At 37.8% G+C, this 20,147-nt stretch overlaps 1 protein-coding gene across 3 annotated transcripts in view; it reads left to right on the top strand.

The window, feature by feature from the left end:
- Positions 1-20,147, top strand: part of CACNA1D (calcium voltage-gated channel subunit alpha1 D) — a 168,299-nt gene that overhangs the window by 91,857 nt on the left and 56,295 nt on the right. For all 3 annotated transcript variants that reach the window (XM_066326749.1, XM_066326748.1, XM_066326750.1), the window contains exons 10-21: positions 6,282-6,369; positions 7,051-7,077; positions 8,610-8,770; positions 9,345-9,570; positions 9,715-9,922; positions 11,539-11,659; positions 12,617-12,731; positions 13,423-13,492; positions 14,092-14,161; positions 14,844-14,988; positions 16,467-16,596; positions 19,298-19,357. In XM_066326749.1, the coding sequence (XP_066182846.1) occupies positions 6,282-6,369; positions 7,051-7,077; positions 8,610-8,770; positions 9,345-9,570; positions 9,715-9,922; positions 11,539-11,659; positions 12,617-12,731; positions 13,423-13,492; positions 14,092-14,161; positions 14,844-14,988; positions 16,467-16,596; positions 19,298-19,357 (1,421 nt within the window). The remainder of the gene's footprint in view (positions 1-6,281; positions 6,370-7,050; positions 7,078-8,609; positions 8,771-9,344; positions 9,571-9,714; positions 9,923-11,538; positions 11,660-12,616; positions 12,732-13,422; positions 13,493-14,091; positions 14,162-14,843; positions 14,989-16,466; positions 16,597-19,297; positions 19,358-20,147) is intronic.

Raw genomic sequence — 20,147 nt, 5'->3', positions numbered from 1 at the left:
CTGGGTCCCAAGATAGTCAGAAAAATAATTTTCAGGCTTGTAGGCAACTATGTCCCTGCTTTAAATATCTAAACCCCTGGGTGATCCAGATTACTGCTGGTTTATGGTGATGGAAGACCACCATGGTGCTCCTTAATGATGTAGAAGATCTCTGGGTTTAAAGTACAGAAGATCTCTGTGGTAGGCAAAGGCAGAGATTTCAAAGATGGTTAAGTCAATGATGAATAATTTCTCACATAATTGTAGTTGAGGTTCCTGTAATGCCTCCCCAGCATTTGAAAATTTCTAATCAAAAAAGTCATTAAGCCATTCATTTATGAATCCTATGTATTTGTACATCTCTGTTGCTAATAATGGGCAGGTATTCGATATTGTTGAATAACAGAATACCTTTTAATGACTAGAATTGTAAACATGCCTTTAGTGAATATTGTGGATATATATGTGAATTTAGTGAAACCAATAGCTGATTATCCTGAAGTCAATGAAAAAACTTCCATTGCCTTCAAAGCACTGCGAATTTAGCTCAAAACGCAAGGATCCGTGAGAGGTGAGGGGTTTAGCTGTGATCAGTTGTGCTGCTGGTGATTTCAGTTTGTTTTGCCTAACCTTGCCTGTGTTGTGTGTACGGACACGTTTTTTGTTTTTTGCGTTGCGACTGCTGCCACCTCCCGCGTCACTGCTGGGATTACATGTGCTTCCCCAGGGCTTACACTGGCTGACTTAATGGAAGACAAGAAGAAAAGCAGACTTAGCTGCTTTGGCCGTTCTTCCAATAAACATGGTAAAACGTGTTCGGATTTGCAGTTGAACTTCTCTTTTGTGCCAATACTGCATTGGATGTGGTAGCTTTCGGGAGCACAGATTGTTTGCATTTCTATAACCAAGGCACAACCCTCTGTAGCATGGAACCCCTCGTGCATGCAGACCTTCCTGCTGGTTGAAGTGCATGTTTGAAATAGAGGTGCTGCTCTACCTCCCTAAAGCAGAGTGTTTAATCCATTCAGATTTCCACTGAAGTGTCTTTGTCTTTGGCTGTTCTTGAAGAATAGCTTTTCTTTTTCAAAAGTCAGGTAAACCAGATCAAAAAATGTATTTTAAATGTAGGTGTGAAGAAAGTAATAGAAGTATTTTACAAGTTTTATAATGCATCATAGTGTAAGCTTAGAAGAGCATCATGAAAATATTTACTATTTACTTTTGATACTTATGGTGTAGAATCTAACAAAACACAAGCTTTTACTGTATCTCCTTTTGTTACTGATGGTTTTGTTTCTGTAATTTGTTTTATTCACTTTCCCCCACCTGCACTGGAGATGGACAGGAGGTTTAGAGTATGATAGTTATTTTCAAGTCTGCCTGTTTTAATGGCAAATGTCCTGTTTTGACATGAGCACGACTGCAGTAGTTAGGAGATCTAGTTTTAATCCTATCTGCAACTAAGTTATTTGACCAACTGGCTTTCTTGCTGTCCTAAAAATCACTACCATGGCCCAGACTGAGGCTGAAAACTCTGATCCAGTTACTTTAGACAATGCAGAATTCTAAGTTAGAAATTGTGGCAACCTGATATACTCATTTTGTACAAGCACTGAGTCTGCTTGAAATTTTTTGTGCAACTGTTACATATATTGTGTGATAGCTCACACAGCTCTATGTGCTGAAATAGTTTTTCTATAAAAATTGTGAGAAGACAGTTGCAGTTTTACTTTGAACTGTGTGTTTCAACACAGCCCTTAAACGAGCATGTTCAGGTTCTGATGTTTGTCAGGAAGCAGCCTGGCACTGGCTGGCAATGTCACTGTCACATGTGGGCAGTGGCTGCTGTGTCACGACTGGTGCCTGACCTTGCAAGTCAAAGGCATCCCAAACTCATGGGCACTGACTTGGATTCTTCTGCTCTGCAGGGCAGATGCACCTTTTGTATGTAGGGTTTTTCCAAAGTACAAATTAATTTCCCAAGTCTATTTCTTCCTGAGTTCATGAGATGATTATGCTGATCTGAGCAGTTGACACTTAAACTGTCTCTGGATTAGGAACACCACACAAAATATTTTTCATTGTATTCCCTTTACCTGTATTTCCATTAAAAGCAACATGTGTGTAGAATGTTCAACATTCCCAAGGTTCACAGTGTCATCTTTTGGGCTACAAGTGGTTGACTCAGTGACACTGCTGTAACAAAACCTGTTTAATTTGCTCTCCTTCCATTGCTATGCAGCCAGGCTTATATTGCTTTTCCGTGGGCTGCCTATAAAAAAAGAGAGCCTATAAGAACGATCTACAACAACGTTAAATCTACACTATGGAAAAAGATATCTTGCTACACTATCATGGAGAACATCTTCCAAGAAGACTCTCCTTGAACTGGATTTACCCTGAGAAGCTTCACAGTCAGAAGAGATAGTGCCACTTCTTTCTGAAGTGTTTTCTCGGCATACAGCAGACTTAGGAAGATTTGAGATGAATTTGCAATGATAATGTTGCCAATTTGGGGATTTTTTTTTTAACTCTGTTTTCCTGTTTGACTACCTCAAAGATTTGGTAAAAAGGATTCAGAAAATTAATGTACTAATCTGAGAAAGAATTAGGAAAATTCTGGAGTTCAAGGAATTGGTTGGCTGTTACGAACAAACAGAAGATGACATTTTTTGTAAGACTGATGCACAATTTTGCCAGTTTAAAATAATGCCAAGATTCTCTGCAGTAGCCAATACTGATGAGCTATGCAGATCTCTCCACTTCTGCAGCACTTTTCCTTCAGCACATGTAACTGCAAGGCTGCCCAACATGCACCAGTGTGAAAATGACATCAGCCTATGGATTGAAAATGCACAGTTGAAATTGAAACAGGTTAAAATTTTAATCGTTTACATAAGAGAGGAAAACATTTCTAACAATAATAATTAGCACTACAATTCAGTAATTCAGGTTGCAATTTTGCCTGCTTCTGGATTCTACAGTGACACTGAATTGTTATATTTCAGGATTATGGAATTTATTTCTTCCAACTCTACCTGGCAAGGGCACATCACTGCTGATAGATAGTAGCTTGCTCTTCACTGTGCATTAGTGGCATAATAACTGTGCATTAGTTATGTTGCATCCTGGAGTGGAGTTTGAAATCCCTGCTCCAAAGTCTAAAGACCCCTTAGAGTACTTCATGAATACAATGGACTGTTTTTCTCATGTTATATTCTTATCCACAGAAGCAAAATGTAGTATTTGATGTATTTGACCTGTTTTCTATCCACTCAGGAAAGTATTAAGCTGCATGCTGTATGAGTTGCTTATATTGTCTAATGCAAGCATTCTTTTGATTGAAACCAGTTAGCTTAATTGAAGAGATTATTAGATCTAGAAATCTAGATAATCTTCCCAGAAGAATGCCAGTAAAATAAGGGCAAAAAGTGAATAAAAAAGGAGAGAAAATTTGGCATCTTCCTTTCAATAGTGGGGTGCCTGTTTACAGATCTCAGAGCTCACCCTGCTGAGATCAGTCTCTCAAAATTGTGTGCTGTGTTTGCCTCATGGACACTACCTGCCCTTATGGAGCCGTGGCCGTGGAATTGAGTTGTTTTGAGACCTGGCAGGTTGCTTGCATTAGCAGAGTGGATGTGGACATGCAGTGCTGCTCTTTTCTTCTGGCTAAAGACCTGATGACTTGCTGGCATTGCTGGAGCTGGACTTCCACACGGTGCCTTTCTCAGTACTTCTGTCAAGTTTCAATTTTGACATACAAATTGCAGTATAATGACAGCTGAGTTTCTAATGTGAATTGGTTATTTTTCTTCCCTCTTCTGTTTTTAATACAGCACCTGCAAGTCACTGATAGAGATGGAGCAATAGCCCTGTGGTGTCTGAAACACAGTACCATTCTGGTGTATTTTATAATTAGCAGAACTGATATCCATGTGAACAGGGACAAAGATATTTTTATATTGTTTTTCTTCACATAATCCTGTTCAAAAGGGGCTGGTATTTCATACTGTGGACTAACACAGTCGGGGTAGACTTGAGTTAAAATTACAGTACTTCACTTTTACCTGTATTTGGATTACTTACATTAAATGTAGGTTTTTGTGTTACTCAGTGGAGTGACACTTACTGAAGAACTGGATTTTTTTCAGGGGATGGTAGGGCTTATAAATTTGAAATACAAGTGTAGGACATTGCACATATGCAATAATCATGGAAGTAGGTCTAGCTGTGTTTTCCTGGCAGCTCTTAATAGTGCGTGAAACAAGACTTCTGCACTCTTATTTTGCAGCTGCCCATCACAAGTGCTGAAATCTTCATCATTAGGTGACTATAATGTTATATTTTCTAGCAGCACTCGAGTCACCTGCCTCAAGGCAACCAGTTCAGTTCTTTACCAGGCAGGGAAACCCCTTATACTTATTTCAAAAGACACTGACATTTTAAGATAAAAGTTCTTAGTTTGAAAGCCTTGAGACTATGTTTGAAATAATTTTGTGGGTTTTTTTAACTCTTTGAAATTTTAATAGTTGAATTTGAACATGAAATATTTTTTCTTTACTTTTGAGTGAAATTCCTTTTGAACTCTGACTCTTCACAGTTCAAAAGCTATGAAGTTCTTACTGGACTGGCAAAATTGATTATTTAAAAACTGAGTTATAAAGGGAAGCATGATACTAGAACTGAGACACTTGCAGGTGCTAACCAGAGACTTTTAATATATAAAGTCATTACAGTAATATTAAAAAAAAATCATCAGAACAGAAGAACCTTGTGAAAGAAGGTTTTGCTGTGCTTACTGCCTGAAGTGCTTTGTTTATTCAAACACATGCATGGACACTTTGTTATGCCACTCTGTTTAACATTTCATATAACAGTGACTTGCTTATGGGGACAGATTCTCAGCTGTTACAAACAGTAGCTGAGCACCTGGCCTGCACAGACCTGTCAGTCTCCAGCTTGGATGGGGCTGATGGGCACAGAAACCAAACCAGCACTTCCCACTCCCCTCTAACTTCATGTCAGTGTTGAGGCTGTGCAGAGAGACTGTTCCTAACAGTTTTCACTTTGTACACAAATCAGAAAATTCAGGGTCTGATTTTTAAATCTCATATCATCCTTTAGGCTACCCAAAATAGTGAGATTTCCCTATCAGAAGTTGGCAGTGTGGCTGTTCTGCCCTCAGTACTCTCAGTCCACAGACATTGGCTTAAACCCTTCCCAACAAACCAAACCAAATAAACCAAACAAGCAAACCATCAAAATACTGGAAGGTACACACCAGAATACTTTTAGAATGCTCTGTTTTACTTTTGTTCTTGCTGTTTTACAGTAATTTCAGTGTATCTTGCACCTCTCTTATGTGTCCTACTTTAAATCGTGTTTCTACTGTATAAACCAGCAACATTAATTTACACTTTTCTTGTTCCTGAGGTTTTCCTTTCATGCTTGCTTTGCAGACATGGAAGCAATGCTCTCCCTGAGGAAGTACTGAGAACTTTGGCTGTTCATAATTTCCTAACACTCTTTGACATAAGGTCTCCCTCTGTGTTTCAGTCAATTTGAAGACAAATGGTCATGACCTGGCTGAAAATGGGTTTTATCTAAAAAACTATCAGCTACAATTGCTAACCACTCAGTAATGATACTCTATATGTGTAGTAATTCACTCTGTGGCAAATGTAATTGTCCCCTTTTTATTAGCAGTAATTCTCATCATGCTTAGAAGGATCATTCTCCCATTCCCCGTGCTGCTGCTTGCTGCTCACACAGTATTTGCAGGCACATTTACTCTCTGGCATCTTGCCTCAATAATTCTTAATGTCAATAAAAGCAAAGAGTGGTCAGTGTGACCACAGTGTGATTGTTCCTACTTTCAGAAGTTTGATATATTTCTTGGAATCAGTGAACTTGTTAACAGCACCTCCAAAGTCTTAACAGAACATTTCTCAAAGTGAAAAGTTACAGAATCTAGCTCAGGTTAATTTCTCTGCTAGGGTAGCATACTCTGTACAAACTTTCTCTAACTTTATATTCTGTGGTAAATTGTAAGCAATGACTTTGAATCACTAAAAAAGAAAGGAAGAACCAAACAAATGAAGCACCACAATTCACTCTGGAATTCTGTGTGCTTCCTTCTGATGGAGAGGGGAGGACTGATGAAGTGTCTGACTTCATCTACGACTCCTCACATCTTCCAAGCTCTCAGCAGAGCTGGAGGCATTCTTGCCCCAGGCCAGGAGATGCCAGCAGTGCTGTGCCTTGCTGGGAGCAGGGGCTGAGGCAGCTTTGTGTCCCCACAGCGAGCATGCCCACCAGCGAGACCGAGTCCGTGAACACGGAGAACGTCAGCGGGGAAGGGGAGAGCCCGGCGTGCTGTGGGAGTTTGTGGTGAGTGCACGGGTGGGTGCCAAGGGCCCACCTCATCATCTGATGCAAAAGAGCCCTCTCTTCCCACTGTCTGCTTGGCCAAAAGTGCCTTGAAATAACCAGGCTTTGTATGGCACTTGCAGGAGTTTGGTATTAGACCAATTATTAAAGTGTTCCTAAAATTCTCAGTTTAAGAAGATATAAAACATTTCAACTCAGCTTGCAGTGGAATTGTGATTTCCTGAAAGCTTTTCTCAAATGTGATTTTTGTCCAAACTTACAAGAAAAGAATGGCAGTTTCTAATGAAAAGTAAAGCCAAATATTTTCTGTTAAATTGTGCATGACCTGGAGAATGTGTATTCTTTTAGACAATAACTGAATGTATGGGAGTATTTCTGTAACCCATGGTGTTCAGTATTTATTTGTGCAGATTTTCCTGACTTCCAGGCAGCTTTTACATGTTTTTTCAAGGTTTATTTACTGAGTTTAAAGATTTCCTTTCTTTCACTAAGAAAATTTGTAAGGCTTTAGAAATGCTATTTCAGAAAATAAATAACAGAAAAAAGAATTTCAGCATTCATGATGCATTTTGTTAAAAGTTTGTTTTATGTATATGTAATTGCAATGCAAAATTCTAAAGAAGATTAATTTGTTAATTACTTTCTCCTCATTCTTAAAAATGTGTTTTCCTTTTCTTCTAGTCAAACCATCTCAAAATCCAAGTTCAGGTCAGTATTTTCTTCTTATAATCACATTCTAAGGCAAATGCAAAGTCTTGGTCCAGTTCTCACTCTTCTGGGCTGATCCTCAGTCTGGCTTCTGGAATGTTACGCTGCAGTGTCAGTACACTGTGTTTGAGCACAAAGTAAGTCAGGCCATAACTTATCAAGAATATTGTTTTGACCATAATGTCAAAATGCCTTTGGATCAAAATAGAAAATGCTTTTCATTGCAGGCTTGCCTACCTGCTACACTACAAGTCAAAATAGAAGTTAATCCTTGGGACTGTGCCTTTACTTGTATCAGTCTAATGGAGAAATTTACTGCTATTCTCCTTTTTGAATTATTGTTTTATTTCTCTAGTCTGTTTACGTATGCCCATGTTATTCATACACATTCATATATGTACCAGTTAGCTATACTTGATTGTTACCACACATCTTTTTTGGGGAAAACAAAATAATAGCCCCATTGGCTTCCGAAAGCTTGGAGTTATAGAGTTTGAGTTTGCTTGTGAGTCTTGTAAGTAGAGATATCCCACCATTATTATTCTTGTCTTATGGACTTCAATGATAGAGTGTTCTGTAAGTGCAAAAAAAGTCAGTTTAACATACCCAGGGAGTGAGGCATCCTGCTGATGGCCATGGACACAGCCCTTAGAGCAGAGGATTGGCAAGATAAGAATGTTCTTGAATACTATGTTGATTTAGGTCAGGACAGGATATTTTTCCTTTATATGGTTAGATTACTGCAAAGGCTTGAAATCCTTTTGTACTGATATCTGAAACCAGTATTAATTTCCATTACTAGAAGTAGAAATTTAATGTGCATAAAGAAAACTTAGATAATGCTTTAACAAAGTTCCCAGAAGTGAAGCAGAGAAATCTAGTTTTATGAGTCTAAAGATGCATCCTCACTTGTGAATCCAACTCATATCTTGGTAGATCCTCAACTTGTCACTCTTATTTATTTCACAGACATTTGCCCACTGACACAATTTCAGGGCACATCAGTCGAAATCTCTAGGAATTACTGAAGATTTCTGATGTTATAGGGTAGATTTCTGAAAGGTGACCTCAGCATTCCTATTCTGTTTAATCCTGCCAGAATTCTCTTTGTGGTTTAACTCAAAGCCTACATTTTTAGACTGAATTTAATTTGAATTCTGAGTTGATTCATTGACTTTTCTTTATTGCTATTAGGTGCATGGCATCTTGGAAAGATAGATATATTTTGTTACCCAATTAAATGTTAAATGCAGTTTAATCTAATTATGTCACAGGCAATTGGAGTCTCCCAATTTTGTGGTTTACATTTAGAAATCTATAAGAAAATATAGAAAAAGAAATAGCACGTTAGCACTCGCTAATCTGCAACTGGTAATAATTTACATAGCTATTGAAGTATTATACATGTATTTCTGACAGTACACCTGCTCACACATACACAATTGCACTTGTTCTCTATAAAGAAGAAACTCTCCTTAAGTTCATATGTGTTTTCTGCATAATAATAAAATTATTTTTATTTGAACTTTCAGTCGACGCTGGCGTCGCTGGAACCGCTTTAACAGAAGAAAATGTAGGGCTGCAGTAAAATCTGTCACATTTTATTGGCTTGTTATTGTCTTGGTCTTTTTGAACACATTAACTATCTCATCAGAGCATTACAATCAACCTGACTGGCTGACCCAGATCCAAGGTATAGTCAAAAATTATTTGTCCTGGTCTTGACTATGGATAGTTGCATTCTATCGGTGGCTACTTTTGTACTTTGTCATTTTGTTGTTTGCTGTCTGAAGGATATTCAACCCAGCCAGGGGGTGATAAAAGAAATGGCTAGATGTGGTCTTTGATTTCCATAGCTGTAGCACAGCTTAGTAACTCAGCAGCACAGATCTGACAATGCTAAATTGTAAATACCTGTACTTTTATCATGGAACTGCTTGAAAAATGAGAAGAAAGTGGGAACTGGCACAGCAGAACTTGCTGTGGGCTGGTTGCTTAAGTTACAGTGTGGACTCAAGCTGTGAGCTTAGGAACCGTGAACTGCACAACAGATTGGAAAGATGAATAGTTTGTAGCTGCAGGAGGCTTTACATCCTTGTGTAACTTTTGCCACTTAAACATCAACTACAGTCCAACAGAAAAAGCAGTACTTCCTTTTTAAACAAAAAGCTGCAAACTCGCATAGAAAATATAGTACTAATATGTTAAAATAAAAATGGAATCTATGAGGCCATTCAGAACTTTTTTTCTTTAATATTTTGTTCCAGATATCGCAAATAAAGTTCTTCTGGCTTTATTCACCTGTGAAATGTTAGTAAAGATGTACAGCTTGGGCCTACAGGCCTATTTTGTCTCTCTCTTTAACCGCTTTGATTGCTTCGTTGTTTGTGGTGGCATTGTTGAAACCATTTTGGTGGAGTTGGAAATTATGTCACCCCTTGGAATTTCAGTGTTTCGCTGTGTTCGTCTCCTGCGTATTTTTAAAGTAACAAGGTAAGATTATCTAATACTGCTAATTCTAAGGATAGCTGAAGAGTGATCAGCAATTGTTTTGTAATACTTCATCATGCACTGCTCTTTTACTGTTTTGTTTGGGGTTTCTTTGGTGTGTGTTAACGCACGCATTTTAATTTATAGGCACTGGGCATCCCTGAGCAACTTGGTAGCATCCTTGTTAAACTCAATGAAGTCCATTGCTTCACTGTTGCTTCTGCTTTTCCTCTTCATCATAATCTTCTCGTTGCTTGGAATGCAGCTGTTTGGAGGCAAATTTAATTTTGATGAAACTCAAACAAAACGGAGCACCTTCGATAATTTTCCACAAGCCCTTTTAACTGTATTCCAGGTAACTTTCTTTCATCCCGTATGAGACATTTTACCTTTGATCAACAAAACTGTTTAAGTGATCATGTTGCCTGAAAAAAAAATCATGGATACTATTTATTCAGTTTACTTTAAGTAGCATCCTACTCATTAAATTCAGTACTCTGGTAACTTTGCACCATTTGTACCATTTGTTTCATATCTTCTTTGATGTATCTATGCAACATAGCTGTCACGTTACTTCACAGAGTTAAATCTCCTTTGTCCATCAAACACATGACTAGAAAAAGAGGTGGAGTGTTATATTTATTTTTTGTCAAGTTATTTTTTTTAACTTCATTAGCTGTGTAACATTTCAGCTGTTCTCAAGAAAAAAATAGTAAGCCTTTAAAGAGTGCATATGTACAAAGGGGTCATATCACTATAACATAAAAACAAGCATTAATTTCTTTAGAGATCAGGCTATTAAAATCTTAAGGCAAACTTGTCTGCTACTTGTGAAATGGTAGGGACATATTTAGAGTTTAGTTTTTTCTTATTTGTGATGATTTTTTAAAATTTATTTTTCCCAATTTGGATACTGGAATTAGGCTGTTTGGTTTTGTCTTACTCACCATTTCACATGTGGCTGTGTACATTACCACAATATTTGGTTCCAGCCATTGTAGGTGAGAGTTAAAGGCTGACCCCGCAGGATTCACCTCGGTGTCAATTCTTCTCTCTTTGGTGGAAGCCTCATCTGGTGGCTGCCCATAGCAAGCAGAAAATCTTTCCATTTAATTACAAGATAAGGAAATATTAATGAGAAATTTTGTTATGGGGAAAAGTGTTCACATTTGACCTGACATTACCCCTACAAAAACTTAAGGCTTTACTCTCCAATTCAGCTGAGTTAGATTTTACTCAGATTTTCATTTTCAAAGAAATGGAGATTCCTTCAATGTTAGAAGACACTCAGGAGCAACCAATCTGTTGTGTGTTCACCAGCAGTGAAAATTAGTTGGATAGGTTTAACTCTCCAAAAATGAATTTCAGAAAATGGCATGCATTTAATTTTCTTAAACAACCATTTAATTGCTTGGAAGGAGAGTGAGTATTACACGTTTTCTCAGGATGGAACTGATAATTTTGCAAAAGTTACTTAAAAATATATGAAGTGCCCCTAAAGCCTGCATTGCAATACTTAGAATCATAATACAGATTTATGGCTAGTATTTAAAAAAAAAGAAAAAAGGATCCTTAAAACATATGCTAACTTGATTTTTAGGTGATGGACATTTGTTGGCATTGCCACATATATGGCATTACTGAAAACCAGGAGTCTTACTTTGGCATGCCAAGATCAATAAAATTTCATTTTTATTATTTTTGCCTTTGAAGTTCAGTCACAGAAATACATAGCACAAAATAGAAGCAGAGGGAGTTAAACTCAAGCTTTCAGGAGATGAAATTTTATTGGAATTTTAATTTAATTGGGAATTTTAATTTAATTGGAATTTTTAAAACAATGCATGAAAAGAACATGGTACTGCTTTATGCACACAGAGGGTTAGCTGTGTTGTGTGGTCAGAGGAAATGTGTTTCTCTTTTCACTTTTGGTGCTGAGTCACTACTAATCTCCCAATATCTGCTCCTTAGATCCTAACAGGTGAAGACTGGAATGCTGTCATGTATGATGGCATAATGGCATACGGTGGTCCCTCATCCTCAGGCATGATCGTCTGTATATATTTCATTATCCTCTTCATCTGTGGTAACTGTATCCTTTACACTGGCTGGAAACAGCTCGGGGTGGGGCTGTGTGCCAGGGACATCAACAAACCCCCGAGAGGGGTAAATGGCCATGGGCAGGTACTCTCTGCATGTGCCAGGTCCTCTAAATAGACTTTTCCTTGTGCCCTGAGGAACAAGAGTTGGAGGTCTTCAGGCCATCTCCAGCCACCACCGTGGCAGAAAGCAGAGAATGTTTTCTTTGTTCCTTCTTTGTGAGCAGGGCCTTACCCTGCCTGCTGTCTGTGCCCCTGGCTCCCTCTGCTCGTCCCAGTGCTCTGACGTGGGCTGGGTGCAGCCAGGGATGCTCTGCAGGGCAGGGACTGGGGCACACACACTGAGGCAGCTGGAATAAAGGCTGCTGGAACATTCCCCTTCCCTGCCTTCAGTGATCTGGAAATGCTTCCTTGGCCCCTTGCAGAAACGAACTACAGCCATTCTCAGAAGTTCTTAAAAGGTCAGGAGGTGAGGAAAGGGCAAAATCATTGTATTTTCTGCACTATATGGTATTTGTATCAGTATTTGTGATTAACTGATATGGACTGAAGAACTGAATTTGATATAGATTGTTGTAGACATAAATGACAGTGCATCACAAAAATGAATTTTTCAAAATGCCTGAACAGTCTTCCAACTATAATAGACAATTTCATATTAGGAATTGCTCAGGCTAGCATAAAGTTGAATTTAATTTATTTTAAAAAAAATACCTCAAGCATTTTGGTGTTTTAAAACCCGTGACCCTAATGGATCTCTGTTCACTTTACAGCCAGCATCAGTCTGGTCCATTAAATGGGTGTTATTTGCACTACACTCCAGCATCACAAACCTCCATGCTGTAGGTTGGGAACATGTGTTTTATATCTCTCACATTGTCAGTGTTTATGCTGATAATAAACCACACAAGTATGGTAAGGCATAATGTCCTTAAAATGATTTGAAATAGATATCTTGCTAAACGTCTTCTTGGCCATTGCTGTGGATAACTTGGCAGATGCTGAAAGTCTAAATACAGCTCAGAAAGAAGAAGCTGAAGAAAAGGAAAGAAAAAAGAATGCAAGGTAAAATAGATGGGCATGTTGAACCAGCAGGAGAGGGAAGGAGGAAGGTACTGAATTCTTCCATAAGGAATTTTTAATATGAATGTTTTTACCAGCTTCAAAATGTGCCGGGCTCAGGGTAAAAATAAGAGGGTTTGTCTAGACACTAAAATAATAGACAAACAGTATGATTTTAGATAAAAGTTGGGTAGTAATTGGGATGTAATTGGAATTAAGAATGTGACGATAAACCAACTGATATTTAAACATTGCAACAGTAGGATTTATTGTGCAATTAGCACAAGAATTTATCTGTTGTTGCCAGTGCACAGCTCCCTGTGGAATCAGTTCTCTAAGCCTTATATAGACAAGTAAAAAACCTTCTTTTGAAATCACTGCAAGCCTGTTGAAGTCAATGAAAGTTGTTTGTATGAGTCCAAGGGCACAGTTTATCCCTCTAGAAAGGAGTAATGATCATGCATTGAATGCTTTAGGGATTAGCCTCTGGAATTATATTCAAAATCATAATCTTTTAAATGGATCATTGCATTCAAATGCAGTAGATTTTATTACTCTGACACCTGCAGCTGTACAAAATATTTGAAATATTTTATTATAAGGCTTTCAACTTTTCATAGAATTGGTATATTTCACTTAAAATTGTCTATCTTTACATGGCATGCTTTGTAATTGCTGTTGTATTGTTTTATAGAAAAGAGAGTCTGGAAAATAAAAAAAGTGAGAAGTCAGAAGGTGACCAAAAGAAGCCCAAGGATAGTAAGGTGTTTATCCTAAAACTTGTCTCTTTTATAAGAAGCAATTTTACTGATTTTCCTAGGGAATACTTTGTATTGTGCATTGTACAATTTCTTTTATGAGCCCATCATCCCTACATTTTTTCCCAGGCAAAGGAAACTTAGTTCTCATGTTTTCATCCTCACAGTATCTCTTAAACTAGAAAAATCCTTTTGGTTCTAGGATATCCTGAGAGATGAAGCTCTTAAAGAACAAAATAGTTAATGCTAGAAAAATGTGATTTATTTGTAGGATCCCTGTAGGTATTTTCACTTGATAAATCCAATGAGATCAGTGAGTGATAAACTCTGAGTAGAATGTTCAAACATTCTTTGTAGCTTTTATCAAAGTGTGTTGGTTCTATTCTAATTGTGATTAACACAGCCAGAAAAATGTCGATATTATTGAAAAATGATTTTTTAAAAATAAGTAATAAAACGTCAGCTCTCCTATGTTCTCAGAGTTACTCTGCTTCAGAAAACTCACTTCTCTGACTTCAGAGGCTTATTTGGTTTGCCTTCTGTTGGGGTTTGTACTCTATATTAAAATTTATTTTTCTTCCTGTGCATCCCTTTCATTGCTGTAGGTGACAATTGGCGAATACGGAGAAGGAGAGGATGAAGATAAAGATCCCTATCCCCCCTGTGATGTACCAGGTATGTGAATACTACCTAGAAATGCATTTAAGTTTGTTTGCTAAAGGATCCTAAACTTGCTCTTAGTGAATGTTGAATCAATTCCTTTGAAGTCTGTGAAGTTGTGCTCTCTTATCAGTGGTCAAATGGGCCTAAGTATTATCTTTTTCTGCAGCTTCCTAGAGAGTACAAGCAGCACTTGAGAGTTAATATTGTGAGCCTCAGGACTGTTTTGGTAACACTATCTGCATGGGAGAGCAAATTCTAAACTTCTTTGAAACATTTGGCAAAACAGGACATTCCAGGGCTGATGATGTTTGGTCAATTTTTGTTTTGGCCCAGTGAACACACTTATCTAAACATCAGTTCATCCTGATTGTCTGGATGTATGTCACAGAAATCTGCCCTGAATTTTGAGCACACAGTGCCCAGAGCTCAGCACTCAGGTGAGGCTGCTCAGGACCAGCAAAGCCTGTCCGTGCACTCAGGGCACTCATGCACACACCTACATGTCCACAACGACCTGTGTGAGAGATTGTGACAACATCTGGATGCTCACATATGGCTTTATAGACTTTTAAGTCATGCTACAAATACCTGTTTCCTATAAGCCATGTGTATTCTCATACGAGCTATGCTCTTGTGTTATGAACAAAACCTTGATAATTTTTAGTTTATAGTAAAAAGACTGTTTAATTTAAAGTAGGTGAAGATGAAGAAGAGGAGGAGGATGAGCCAGAGGTACCAGCAGGCCCACGTCCCCGCAGAATATCAGAACTCAACATGAAGGAGAAGATAACCCCAATCCCTGAAGGGAGTGCCTTCTTCATTTTCAGCAGCACCAATCCGTAAATATAACTTTGAAAAATACTGGTTTAGACATCTAGTTTTAGCAGTGAAGTAACAGACCTGTTCCAGGGAGATCAGGAGTAGAAATCTAGTGTCTTCAACAGAAAAGAGATTGGCTTCCCTCCTAAAATATTCTGATTGACTTGGTAAATGAGAAGAATTTGAAAAATATATTATTTTTCTTCCCACTATTGAAGATAATATAATTTTGTACATATAGTCTGAGTTCTCACATGTCTGGAAAGTACCCTTTAAGGTGTATTATCTATGTACTATGTTAGTCACTGGATGTAAAAGATCTGAACATCTTCTGCATGAGACAGAATTTCTAGTGACCCCAGGAATCTTTGTAGAGGAGAAACCAGAAAAAGAGAAAAGTAGGAGAAAGTTGTATATATTCCTGTTAGGTTAACAGCATTTCTCAGATTCAAACAAGTATCAAAGGTAAAGACAAATTAGTTCAAGAAATCAAGAACTGTAGTAGCTGGATTTTGGGGAGACAGTGGAATCTTTCACTACTTAGTCTAGCTCCAGAGCATTTGGAGTTCTACACTGGTGAAGATAGCAAGCTTGACTAGTCAGTAGAAGTCCTTACTTGATATTTATTTGGCATGGGAGAATGCTGCCTTTCAGTGGTAGAGGCCATCAAGTTTAGAAAATGATCAAGATAAAATATTTTGGATGCAAAATCATAAAGTTTGTTGAACATTTCAAATTGCTTTCAGCTTCCTGGTCTAAAATGGCCAAATTGCTTAACAAAGATAGACCACGCTCCAGTCATCTACTTAATAACAGGAGAAAAACCCTTCTGAGTTTTCAGCAGAATTTAGATAACTTCAGTGTTAGTTATGAACCTGATCCTGCCTTTTTGTCAGTTTAATCCCAGACCCGCTCTGTATTTGTGATTACCCTGGGCTCAGTGACTCTAAGCATATGCACAGTTACATTTCATGTCATGTGGCTAAAGCCTGACAGCTCTGGAGCCTTCAACACCCACTTGTTCTGTAATTCTGTAAGAAAATCTTCATGGAGATTCTGATTTGAGTTCAGTCCTAAATAGCACAATGAAACCTACAGCCAAAGCTGCATCTCACAAGATGAGTAATTTTGACAACTTCAGTAAGATTTAAATCAAATTGGGGATCTGGAATGATTTATTATCTAGCCTTGGTCTTTCTGACCTGTGACTGTATGTTCACAGTGGTACAAGCACTGGAACTTGTGGTGTTCATAACCCAGTGGAGACCAACCCCTCCCAGATTGCTTTAAGAGCACCTTCACTATGGCTGAATTGGATTTTGAATTTATTTACATTCTGAGGAATCAGACCAATGGCTTCAGCAGTTTCATTGCTTCTAACTGCTGGTTGTTGCTCTGTTCCATCAGTGTTGGCAGAGTAACAGAAAAACATGTTGTGTATTAACTATCTGCTGAATTCTGTGTGAAAAAATGGTGTATTTTTGTATCTCCTCTTTAGAATTCGAGTGGGATGCCACAGACTTATCAATCACCACATCTTTACCAATCTCATCCTTGTCTTCATCATGCTGAGCAGTGTTTCCTTAGCAGCAGAAGATCCAATTCGCAGCCACTCTTTTCGAAATAATGTAAGCCCTTCATTTTTGTCTGAAGATAAATATACCATCACAGGATACAATCCTTTGGGGACTAGTGCCTGGTGTTTAATTTTCATGTTAAAAAGCATCCCTTCTCCTTTTTCAAGCATTTATATTCCTTTTCCTCTAAGAAGCATAAATCTTTAAAGACAATTACCTTTATTGATGGAGCATCATCACTATTAGAAGTATTTATTATTTATGATTTTTCTAGGACTATAAATATATCAGGATAAAATATTCTCAAGCTGAATATAATATCTATAATTTTAATATTTTTTCCTACTTTGCAGCTGGAGTACCTGATGTGCAATTTCTGAATCACTCTTACTGCCTCACAGTGTTTGATGCTGATTTAAAAACACCAGTTAAAATTATTACTGTTTATTATGTTTGGAACAGACTCTGATGTGTCCTCTCTTCACTGACTCTCTTATGTGGTCTTGGAGCACTCGGAGTGTCCCTCTGTCAGGGAGTGTAGGGATTCACAGGGGTCTTACCTCCTCTCTCAGAGAAGCTCATGTGGCCACTCTGAGGGGTTTGGGTTACCCCCAGTTTGGACCCAAAGATATTTGGATTCCTGATTGGTTGCATCAGAAACTAAACAAATCTCACTTTTTTCTAAACACATCTGTAAGAGGAGGATCAGAGCATGCCCATCTCTTGCCTTGATTCAGAGAAAAATGCCATTTCAGCCTAAAAACCATTAATTTCAGTAATGTCTCTATTACTCAATGTAATTGTATGTGGGGACTAAATGCTTGTGTTCTCCCAAAACAAATTCCCGAATCCCGCATTTTAAGTGCTTTATCTAGTGGAAGACTTAACTGTTACTCAAATGCCCAATTATTAGACAGAGAAACAAAAATAAATCCACTCTCTTGACCGCAGATTTTTTTAGCCTTGTTGCACTTGTATCAGCTGTGTAGCAGGACTTATGAGCTGGGTTTGCTTTAGATTAGGTAGGAAATAGCTGAGATGGTGCAGCTTGGTAATGGTCCACGGGGGCTTTGGGGATGCTTTGACAGAACTTCCAGCCCTCTCCTGTTTTAGATACAAAATGATCTGTAGAGATTATTTCGAAGTTAGAGAAACTCTTCTACATCTACATGGGCATGCTGAGGCTGGAGAGGTTGTATCTCTCTAGTTTTTCTGGTGTTGATGCAACCTCTGAAAATCTTCTTTTGGCTCTTGGCATTATCTGAACATTTTTCCAGTAAGTTTAGTAAAACCCAAAAAGCTAAAACTTTCTCCAGAGGTAAAAAGAGGCCAAAGCACAGATACTCTTCATGCACTATTCAGCAGAGCAGTGTGCTTCCCATATCTATAAAGCTGGACCAATGTAATCCTATAAATAAATCACACTAATGGGTAGGAAAAAGAGAGAGCTGGTGGAGAATACTGAAATTGTTATTATAGAAAGGGCTTCAAGGGCTGATTATTGTATTTGTAACTGGAGGAGCATTAGGAAAATGTAAGTGGAGAGTGGTTGGTAACTGAAAAGATTATTTCTGTTTGGGACACAGACAAAATGGGTGAGGGATTTCAGGAAGGCGTTGCCCTCTTGTTGTAAGTACGCTCACATGCCCCAGGCATGCATCATTCTCTTTTTACTGCCTTGAGGGTTCACATTCCTTCCATCAGCCAGGTCAGCAACAGAAAGTTTACAAACTGGGATGCCTTTGAATATTTTATTTTAAGTCTAGAGTGAGTTGCTTACTGGTAAATCTTTGTTGAATGGCTTTAATATTTGCCTATGTTTTCAGCCACATCAAGGGACAGAAGAATGGGATATTCAACGTAATATGTGGGAAAAAAATATTTCTTTTTGTTTGATTTAGTATGACTAATTTCTTTGTGTGTTGTCTCTTGATTTGATTTCTCCTTCCCTCTTGGTTAGTTGCTGAACCCCAGGAAAGATGCTTCTGTGCACATCTGTTGGCTAGGTGGATTGCTGGATCCTCGAGACTAAATTCTCAGCCTCCTGCAGTTCACTGATTTAGGTGTTAGTGATGTGGCCACTGCTCTGGGTGGTTCTGAAACACGTGTTCATGTGCCTGTCAACAGCAGTGAGGTCAATCCCACAGCCACAATCCTCTTAGAAATTTCACATCACTGTGCAACTGTTGTGGGTTCTTTTAGATTTCCTACAAATAAATCACTGCTGTATCTTCCCACTTCAAGGAAAGAGGGTTGTAGTGTTGATATTAAGTTATTAGTTATTCACAAATTTGCTTTTTGACATTCTAGACAAGCCTATACAGGAACAGTATAATGTAGCAGAATGTGTAATCTGCACTCTAGAAGCAACCACTGAAGTTTATTTTGTGATTAAATACTTTGGTAAAAACCACGACATTATTAATAAGTATTTATTCTTTGTTTAAAATTCTGTATCTCTGCTAAAGACTAAAGTAAGTATCTGTGAAAGCTGGTAGAGGAATGTCTGAATTGAAAGAAATTGTTGCCTATTGGGTCCTGTCAATTATTGAGATCTAATACCTGAGCACAGTGGCATCTGTTAAATTTTTAAGCAAATAGAAATGGTTGCACAGTAGCTGGAATTTTAAACTACTTTGTCTAAATTCTCCATCTATCTACTTAGATTAATTCAGGTGTTGTGTATGTGGTCTAAGTTGTAAAAACTATTAAGAGATGGATTTCTTACTGTGGCACGTATTATACCTTGCAGATACTTGGTTACTTTGACTATGCTTTCACAGCCATCTTTACTGTTGAAATCCTGTTAAAGGTAATGCATTGTTAATTGATCCTTGTTAGCTCAAAAGCAGCTTTAGCAATAATGTTTGTAACTTTTTGTTTACCTTCCAGATCCTAGGGTATGCAGATTATGTCTTCACTAGTATGTTTACATTTGAGATCATTTTGAAGGTAACAGGTTTTTAAAGGAAGCTTGTTTAAAAGGATTTTCCTTGTGTGTCACCTGCCAAGAAAAGGCACTTGAAGTGTTCTTCACCTTTTCTCTAAGCGATCAAAGCTAAACTTTTTTAAACTAGAGGATTTTTTATTTGACAGTTCTTCATAGTTTTGATTGGTTATTTTTTTACCATTGAGTGCATGAAGAAGCTGATCTTTTATCATTACATCAGTTTAATAACTCATTTTTTACCCCTTTTAAACTTACAGTTGTCAGAAAAGGGAAAAATAAATCACTGCGCATGAGCTTTTCCTTCTCCTTGCTCTGGCATTTCTGAGAGAGATAATCAGTCTTATAACTAGGGAGCATGTAATTTCTCATTTATTTTGCTGAACTATATCCACAGAGCTAAAATAGTAGATGGCTATTTTCTTGCAACAGAACTTGCAAGATATCTTGCATTTATCTACCTATATACTAAGATACTTTGCATTTATCTTGGGCATACATTTAAATTCGCAGACAGGCATAATTATGCTTGCTTAAATGTATTACCCATGCATGAGCCAAAAAACTGGCATTTTAATGTATAGTTTGTGTACTGATTATTAAGAATATCTATTGGGGTAACTCAGATTTTCAGTGTACAAGACTTACTCTGGTA

Source organism: Sylvia atricapilla, chromosome 11 (genome assembly GCF_009819655.1).
Source record: "Sylvia atricapilla isolate bSylAtr1 chromosome 11, bSylAtr1.pri, whole genome shotgun sequence".
Lineage (NCBI taxonomy): Eukaryota > Metazoa > Chordata > Aves > Passeriformes > Sylviidae > Sylvia > Sylvia atricapilla.
This window is presented reverse-complemented; position numbering and strand designations above follow the sequence as displayed.